This window comes from Macrobrachium nipponense, chromosome 1, assembly GCF_015104395.2.
Source record: "Macrobrachium nipponense isolate FS-2020 chromosome 1, ASM1510439v2, whole genome shotgun sequence".
Classification (NCBI taxonomy): domain Eukaryota; kingdom Metazoa; phylum Arthropoda; class Malacostraca; order Decapoda; family Palaemonidae; genus Macrobrachium; species Macrobrachium nipponense.
The window spans coordinates 174,384,932-174,394,508 of record NC_087200.1 but is presented as its reverse complement, the minus strand read 5'-3'; the positions used below and the strand labels follow the sequence as shown (position 1 = coordinate 174,394,508).

Below are 9,577 nucleotides of genomic sequence, written 5' to 3'. Positions count from 1 at the left end.
TACAGCCGCCCAAATGGATATTACTTTTTAAATCTTGTACAGTAACTCAAATAACATAGGAATCAGTCAATTGCCATAGTCTAAGCCACCCCCCGCGGATTGCTTCTGTAGAAATACCCAACTCTGCAATGGTGATGACTTTGACCTCTCTAGCCCACAATTAGCAGATTAATTACGCAGACTGTTGATGCTCTTACAGCTCCACGGATGGTTCAATATTTGTGAAGTTCCCAACTAATCCTGTGGAATTCAACGAATACAAGTGGATTTTTCACAAATTGCTGGATTCCCCGGTGTAGTGGGTGTGATTGATGGCACCCATATAAAAATTGTTGCTCCAAAAGATTTTGAAGAAGTTTACGTTAATAGAAAAAACTTTCACAGCATCAATGTACAAGTTGTTTTTGATGCTAATTGCCTAGTGAGGAACATTGTTGCAAAGTGGCCAGGATCTGTTCATGACTCAAGAATTTTACGTGAAAGTGGACTTTGGCGAATATTTGAAGAGGACAGAATACCTGCAGGATGCTATTTGTTAGGGGATAGTTGGTACCCGTGTAAACGCTGGTTGCTGACCCCATACCTAAGGCCTGAGGGACATCATCAAGAAGCTTATAACAGGTAATGCATAGCCTAGTTACATTGTTTACATTTAAGGTTAAGCAGAACGAAATAAAAATGAGAAAGCACGTAGACTATGATAGATAAAGACATCACAGCTAATGCACAACTCACAGGTATGAACGTTCAATGTAATTTTTTGCAAATACTTAGCCTACCTCAACGTTTCTTAAATGCTTCCTTACAGGACGCCTGATAAATTAGAATATTACCTACCAATTGTAATATTCAAGTTCAGCATGCATGGCATAGGCTAGGGAAGCATTTTATGAAACTGTTAAAAGGGGGGCCGGTTCCTGGGTCTAGGTATAAGCTAATAATCAATTCAGTGACAGGTTAGGTAGGTGTTTAGGTTAGGCTAGTGCCCATACTACAAACCTAAAACACCTACCTAGCCTACTGATTGGTTATTTCCTAGTTCGACTTTCATACTTACATTTTAAGTCAAGATAAACAACTTTTCTTCATAATATGCTTCCTTACGCCATGCCTGCTGAACTCAAATATTACCATTTGCAACAAGAAGACTAACTCGGTAATTTTAATATTGTTCACAGGGCTCACAAGAAAACGCGAAGTATCGTGGAAAGAGGGATAGGTCAGCTAAAAAGAAGATTTCAGGTTCTCCATGGCGAAATAAGAGTCGACCCACAAAAGGCAGCTAAGATCATCATGGCATGTGGCATCATGCATAATATATGCAAAGAACGGAACATCCCAATCGAAGATGAAGAGGATGTTGATGACCATAATCATGATGAAGTGTTCCAGCCTGCGCAAGGAGAACCAGTTCCAGATGGTGTACTTTTCAGGGAAAATATTCTCCGCAACCACTTCATGTAAGTCTTTTGTTGCATGTTATTGTATTGTATCGCGTTTTTACGTTGCAGGGAACAAGTGGTTATTGAGGACCTACAGCTTAATGTCTACTCTGAACCATAACAAGAAGTGAAACATGTCATTGTAGTTCCCCCTTCACGTGGGGTAAAAAAAGTTGGTCCTCGTTTAAGGCTAATTCATAGCCTAAGGATTGTAGAAATAGGTTATTAAACATGAAATAAGGAAAGATAATGTTCACATACATTTCTGGAAAGATAAGTGCACTCCTTAGTATAAAAAAATATAGATATGAGGCCTATATCACAAAAAATAAGAGAACTGAAGAAAAATAAACAATTCATCCAGTGACAAAGCATAGCTTGTTACAATCTGAAAGACCAATTTTAAATAATCTCGGATCTTTCACTCTCTCTTTACATTTCTCGGTAGATCTAGTGTACCTATCCGCGGCGGCCCAGAGTATGGCAGTTGCAGTTTTTCTATGCAGTTTTACCTCCTGAGCAAGAATTTGAAGTAATATTTATTCGGACGACTCTAATTTACCTTTGAACTCTATCCTACGGTAAACCGGGGATTCCCATTGGGAACCGGGGTTTTGGGTGGGGACAAAACCCCAACTCTATCCTACGGTAAGGGGGACCCCCAGTGGGAACCGGGGTTTTGGGTGGGGAGAAACCACTTGGGGGGAGATTTTGCCGTGTTATTGTGGTATTTCCCCATTTATCACTTTTAAAACACGAAATACAGGCGGAAATAAGAAATAACAAAACTAGCTATAGTGGAGCCGTTCCACATCCATATTTGTCTACTACCACTACTACCAACAAACAATGAATCCTACTACGCATGCGCTAATGCTACTGCGCATGCGCTAACTGTAAGGGAGCTTTTGGCCTAAACTCGGACTTCTTAGTGAGGAAAGAAATGGGGGTTTACGGGAGGGATATATGTATTTAGCCAAAACACGTTACAGTATGACCCCTACATTGCTACCGGACTGAGTGAAGGATTGGGTGGTAACAGGGTTCCCAGATTTGGCAGTTTCTCGCCAAATTTGGCTTTTTTTCCTAATTTGGTGGGTAAATTCACTTTGGCTGGTTAGTGGTATTTTGGCTGGTTTTCAAACACTTTCTATTTGAGCTAAACCATGATCCCACGTTTGAGGAATCTCTCCCCCAGATTGGGAATTTTTGAAGGTTTTCAGGAAAATCTGGGAATTTGAATAGGTTTTCAGTAAAAACTTGGTAACATTTAAGCAAAATATGTAGATGGAATTAAAATAAAAATCACACACACACCAGATGACCACAAAACAGGCTGCCGGATTCTCAGGGAACGAGCCTCATTTCAAAATTTCAATTCATTCTCAGTTTTTTTTTCCTGCATTCTTATATTAGTTTATATAATCTAACTAAAACTATGATGCCGCATACAAGCATATATATGATAAAAAATATGCATTTATAAAGATAGATATAACGCACATATATTTGCCGGTTATTTGGGTTGGTTTGGATTACCATTTGGCGGGATTTTGGCTGGTTTCATGGTAGACTTTGGCTGGTTTGGTAGTGGTGTCATCTGGGAACCCTGGCTGGTAACCATACGTTGAGTTACATAAAAGCATTTACCTATTTTGTTTATAAACATGTTATGTGAATTCTAGTGTTTATTCCTTTTCATTTTTCCATAGTATTTGTATAATAACTGTTTGAAATATCCCCACCTAATCATTTCACATATATAACTTGAAATATTATGTTTATAATTGAGGACAGACACCTAAAAATGCCTACGTGTTGATATAGAACTCAGTTTTAGGACGTATCGATACCTACCTACCTACCTACCTGTTACGTGAAATTGCACATTGCGTTTGCATATTACATACACACTCCCTATATCATTTATACACAAGTCAATCCCTCCCCTTTCCAGTATTCACGACTGGCTCTTTACGTTACACCATTTACAATGCATTTCTCACCGATACCAATACCTATATTAAAGTTTGCCATTATTATTATAAAACCTACATTTCAATATATAAATTTTTAAATATATAGTTTGCCATTATTCTTATAAAACCTACATTTCAATATATTCCATTATACACTTTTACAGACATTACAATTTCACCTCCCTTCCAGTTTCCTTACTATTACGCAGTTATGTATGGTTACTTTTTACATTTTACAACACTTCCACACCCATCAAAGTTAGGTTTATATGTCATTTTACTACTGGGGGCCAAATCCCATCCCCCGGTTAGGCAACATACCCTTAGGTTCAGTTTGTTATATGTTGGTTTACCTGCTAGTTTTACTTCCTTGAAGGGGGTTACCCGGTTAGGCTAGGTTGGTTAGTTTCTTCAAGGGTGGATACCGGGGGGGGGGGGTCCAAATTCCATTCCCTACTTGGTTACCTACTAGGTTAGGTTTTGGTTAGGTTACATTCCTTACTAGGTTAGGTTAGGACCTTTAAGGGGGTACAGGGGTGAAGCCCCCATGGTCAGGCAATATTCCCTACTAGGTTAGGTTAGGTTAGGTTGGTTAGGTTCATTCCTTACTAGGTTTACGTTAGGCCTTTAAGGGGGGGGGGGGTAACGGGGGGGCGAAACCCCACTGGTCAGGCAATATTCCCTACTAGGTTAGGTAGGTTAGGTTGGTTAGGTTACATTCCTTACTAGGTTACGTTAGGCCTAGTATTTCCCTACTAGGTTAGGGTTAGGTTTACGTTCCTTACTAGGTTAGGTTAGGCCTTTAAGGGGGGGTGGGGGGGTACGGGGGGCGAAGCCCCCCTGGTCAGGCAATGTTTCCCTACTAGGTTGGAGGTTAAGGTTAGGTTGGTTAGGTTACATTCCTTACTAGGTTAGGTTAGGCCTTTAAGGGGGGTACGGGGGGGCGAAGCCCCCCTGGTCAGGCAATATTCCCTACTAGGTTAGGTTAGGTTAGGTTGGTTAGGTTACATTCCTTACTAGGTTAGGTTAGGCCTTTAAGGGGGGGTACGGGGGGGCGAAGCCCACCTGGTCAGGCAATATTCCCTACTAGGTTAGGTTAGGTTAGGTTACATTTCCTTACTAGGTTACGTTAGGCCTAGTATTTCCCTTTACTAGGTTAGGTTAGGTTACGTTCCTTACTAGGTTAGGTTAGGCCTTTAAGGGGGGGTACGGGGGGGCGAAGCCCCCCTGGTCAGGCAATGTTCCCTACTAGGTTAGGTTAGGTTAGGTTGGTTAGGTTACATTCCTTACTAGGTTAGGTTAGGCCTTTAAGGGGGGGTACGGGGGTGGGGGGGCGAAGCCCCCCTGGTCAGGCAATATTTCCCTACTAGTTAGGTTGGTTGGAGGTTACATTCCTTACTAGGTTACGTTATGGCCTAATATTTCCCTACTAGGTTAGGTTAGGTTACGTTCCTTACTATGGTTAGGTTAGGCCTTTAAGGGGGGTTTTAAGGGGGGGTAAACGGGGGGGTTGGGGGGCGAAGCCCCCCTGGTCAGGCAATGTTGCCCTACTGGTTAGGTTAGGTTAGGTTATTACATTCCTTACTAGGTTAGGTTAGGCCTTTAAGGGGGGTGACGGGGGGGCGAAGCCCCCCTGGTCAGGCAATATTCCCTACTAGGTTAGGTTAGGTTAGGTTACATTCCTTACTAGGTTAGGTTAGGTTAGGTTGGTTAGGTTACATTCCTTACTAGGTTACGTTAGGCCTTTACGGGGGGGCGAAGCCCCCCTGGTCAGGTAATGTTCCCTACTAGGTTAGGTTTAGGTTAGGTTTGGCTTAGGTTACATTCCATTAACTAGGTTAGGTTAGGCCTTTAAACTTTTAAGGGGGGGTAACGGGGGGGCGAAGCCCCACCTGGTCATGGCAATATTCCCTACTCAGGTTTAGGTTAGGTTTTAGGTTGGGTTATGGCTTACATTTCCTTACTAGGTTACGTTAGGCCTAGTTATTTCCCTACTAGGTTAGGTTTAGGTTACGTTCCTTACTAGGTTAGGTTAGGCCTTTAAGGGGGGTAACGGGGGGGGCCGAAGCCCCCCTGGTCAGGCGAATATTCCCTACTAGTTAAGGTTAGGTTTACATTCCTTACTAAGGTTAGGTTTTAGGCCTTTAATGGGGGGGTAACGGGGGGGCGGAAGGGCCCCCTGAAGCCCCCCTTCAGGGGCAAATATTCCCTACTAGGGGTTTAAACGGGGGTTAGGGTTATGGTTGGTTTAGGTTTACATTTCCTTACTTCTAGGTTACGTTAGGCCTAGTATTTCCCTACTTAGGTTAGGTTAGGTTAGGCCTTTAAGGGGGGTAAAATCAAGGGGGTCGCAAGACCCCCTGGTCAGGCAACCATTCCCTACTAGGTAGGTTACATTCCTTACTAGGTTTAAGTTAGGCCTTTAAGGGGGGATACTGGGGGCAAAGCCCCCCTGGTCTGGCAACATTGCCTACTAGGTTAAGTTCCCTACTAGGTAAGGTTACATCCCCTGCTATGTTAGGTTATGTTAGGTTGGTTTGGTTCTTTAAGGGGGTTACAGCAGGCCCCAACCCCACCCCTGGTCAAGCAAATCCCCTACAAGTTTATTAGTTTTGTTATATGCTAACCTATGTTTAATTTGGCTTTTGTATTTTATTAAAACAACTATAGGCCCTATTACACATTTACCACCCAGGACTTAAATCCCCACCCCCTCCTGGGCCCGTTATATATGTATTTGTATTATTTCATATTTTGAACCCATCCCACATTTACATTTTAGTTCCTTAACTACCCATTTACTTTTATTACCCTTAACATTGCCAACTTATCTTGTTAAGTGCTTGTTCATTTACCTCAGCCCCACCCTGCCTCAACCAATAGCATCAAAGCATTTTTACTACTCCACCCCACCTCTCCTACCCTGTTTTCTACGGTCTGGCCTCCTGCCACCTCCTAACTGTAGAACTCCAACACTGTTGAATCTGCCGCCATGACATCCACTGCTGCATCTACTTCACGCTCGCCCCAGCCCCTCACCAGGAACTCTTGCCAACTTCATGTAACAATTGTTACATGAGTTTACAAAGATTTTTTTTTTTCTGCCTTTTACTCAGGTAATTATGATCGACTAATCGGTTTTTGCCAGGACCACACGGCCCTCCTGAGAAGCAGGTCTTTGCCCCCATTCAGTCAACTCCAAGATACGGGAGGAGAATGTATAACTTCGTCGGGTACTTGGCTGTTGCTTATTTCAAGCTGCATTTTGAGGAACCCAAGACCCGCCTCCACGCATTCTTAAAAGCAGCTGCTGCTTTGTACCCTCCACCCCTTTAAGGTAAGGTCCAAACATTATTCTTATTATTTGTTTTAGGAAAGTGAGTGTTAGGGCTTTCGCCGAAAGTTGCGCCAAGGTATGTTACTATTCAGTGGGGTGCTGCTAAGACAACTCGTACCTTCCACCTTACCACCGCCCTCCACCCCTGTGCGTTACCCCCCGCCCTCCCCCTTAGTGAACATATGGCTCCGTGGTGGTTGGGGAATTTAAAACATGGCGGCTGTGTTACATCTCCTTCACCGTAACGAATACTTGGTACCTTCCTGTAGGACCTTCTTCGGTGACTTAGACTATGGCAATTGACATTTTCTATGTTATTTTAGTTGCTTTACAAGGGTTGTAAGGAATATTTTTTTCGTTTGGTTGGAACTAAACTTTAATATACCTTTGAGTTTGGTGCGGCTATTATGTAACTTTCAAAGGTCAATTACTGCTTAGTTACAGCCGGCCGAATGGATATTACTTTTAAATCTTGTACAGTAACTCAAATAACATAGGAATCAGTCAATTGCCATAGTCTAAGCCACCGCGGATTGCTTCTGTAGAAATACCCATTTCTCATTGTCTTTTTAATTATATTGTATCTTTGAACTGACTCATTTCTTCTTCAAATCAATACCACTGTTTTCCCTTTTATATCCAAATCAGGAATTGGTGTTACAGGTCCAACAAAACAAAGCCCTCACTGTTTGGAGGCCATCCCCATCTCACTTGTTTATTGTCATTTGAGACTGTTTTACGCGACATGAAGTATACTTGCATTTTAATAAGGGATTTTCATCCTCCAAAATCAAGCACTTTTCCCCCAGTAGTGGTCTTTTTCCCAGTAAAACTGCATAAAACTCATCTTGCTGAATATCAACATAATGGGGAAGCATTCCTGCTAGGTTTTCATGAATGAGTAACCTCTTCATAGTAAGTGATAGAATATCCACATTAGATTCGTCAAATTCTGTTTCTGAACTTAAAATCTCTGCATAGGGCTCATCTAGCTCTGAGTCAGAGTCCTCGAAAATTTTCCTTTTGGTAGGCTTCTTCCTAGACTGCTGCTTAGCTGGTAATTTAAGAAAATACCTTGACGATTGCAGACAATTGTCTGCAATGATGTGTGGCAAGGTGACTATCAAACAAGAGGAGCAGGGACGGATGTGCTTTTTTACCTCACCAGAAGTGTTCAAAAAAATATCTTGGTAATCCATCCATATTCACTTACCCCATATATCATGTTGGGTAAGGAGCCATCACCTTTCCAGCTGCTCATTACACATACTCCTTTCCCTTTGAAAAGAACTAATTGGGGTCCCCATTGCAAGTACCAATCAGCTGAAATGGTTTTGATTTTCCCTCCCAATTACCACCACAAGAAATTTGTATGAATGCTGGTTTGCCAATGCCGTTGAACTGTTTTCCATGTGGAAGCATCCACTAGAAATGGGTTTAATGAGAGAATGCTACATAAAAATAGGTGAAGTAAAAAAAAATGCCCTCGTGGGTAATTAAAGTGAGGCACTGTTTTTGTTTTACCATATTGCCATAGGGACCAAAATGGGGGTAAAAAAAAAACTTCCCCCTCATTGTGGTGATAGACATTTGAATAATCGATAAAGTTACTTAGATTAATTGAAAAATTTGACAACTTGTTAATAAGATCCTTGAGTTTCAAAGGAATCCTAGCTATATATGAAGCATGGCATTGATTTGAAAAAAATATCCAAAATCTGTTTTGTAATGAGACCTTTTTGATTTGACTTCAAATATTCAATATTTATTCTCTGTTATACCTGTAGCCTCTGTTTTTGCACACAGCCTTCCTATGATAATAGAGTGCAAGATGATATACTTTGGGAAAGTGCTGAGTCTTTGGATAGAAAAAATTGGAGGTCACCTTTTTTTTTTACAATACCCCACATAACCCCCTACCTTCTTTTACCCCACTCTATTATACTTGTTTTATGTTCCAATTCAGAGGTTCTTTGAAGAACTTGATTCTATCATTAGGACACCTTTTTTCCCCCTTATACAGTTCACGGTAATGTGAGATAATATAGTTTTATTAAACTAAATGCACTATAGCTACAGATATTTTATTCTTGTTTGCAGGATTGAGGGCTAAAATGTCGGATGGAGGACCAATTTAATGGAAATGGCTATTGCTCCCACTATCAGCAAGCAAGAGACAGAAGTCACGAGCAGCCACCACCAGAGACAGATGCAAAGGAACAAGATTTGGCCTTACATTTAGATGCAAATCTGCCTCCATCTCTCATCTCTTCGACTTCAGCGTCTATCACATCAGCACCTTTAGAAATCACCGCTCCAGGAACCTTTGACTTCGATGTTCCTGGCGCTTCAGGCTTTGCAACCCCTGGCCCTTCAGGCCTTGTATCCCGTCTTCACCACCCCAGTCCGTTCTGTCTCCATCACACAACCTCCAGCACTCCACACTCTTCATCCTGCACTGACTTGACCCCAGAATCTGTTCGGCCATATCCCAAAGCTGCTGCCTGTCCTCTTGTACTAAGAATTTATTCAGTAAAGCCATCATTTTTTATAATGTTTTATTTGACCCTCTAGTACCTTTACAGGCTCCAAAGTAGTTGCTAACTGAAAAAATATGCCTGAAAAATGGGAATCACTACCCCCATAACCTGTACGGCTTTACCTTACAGGGGGGGATGGCGTACAATTTGGAAAAAGTACAGAAATGTTCACATTTCTCTAATTACACATAAGGTTGGCCTTTGTCACTTGGAGAGTAGTTAGCCAAATGTATAAGGTATCTTTTGGTGCCAGTCTGGTTTCAATAATAGAAAAACTTT

At 41.8% G+C, this 9,577-nt stretch overlaps 1 protein-coding gene across 1 annotated transcript; it reads left to right on the top strand.

Annotated features, from left to right (window-relative positions):
* Nucleotides 1–241: 241 nt before the first annotated feature.
* Nucleotides 242–9,312, top strand: LOC135219002 (putative nuclease HARBI1; the record flags this gene model as incomplete). Its single annotated transcript, XM_064255439.1, has 3 exons — nucleotides 242–621; nucleotides 1,179–1,460; nucleotides 8,859–9,312. Coding segments are annotated over 3 exons (675 nt in total), but the record flags the coding sequence as incomplete, so codon positions are not given.
* Nucleotides 9,313–9,577: the final 265 nt, after the last annotated feature.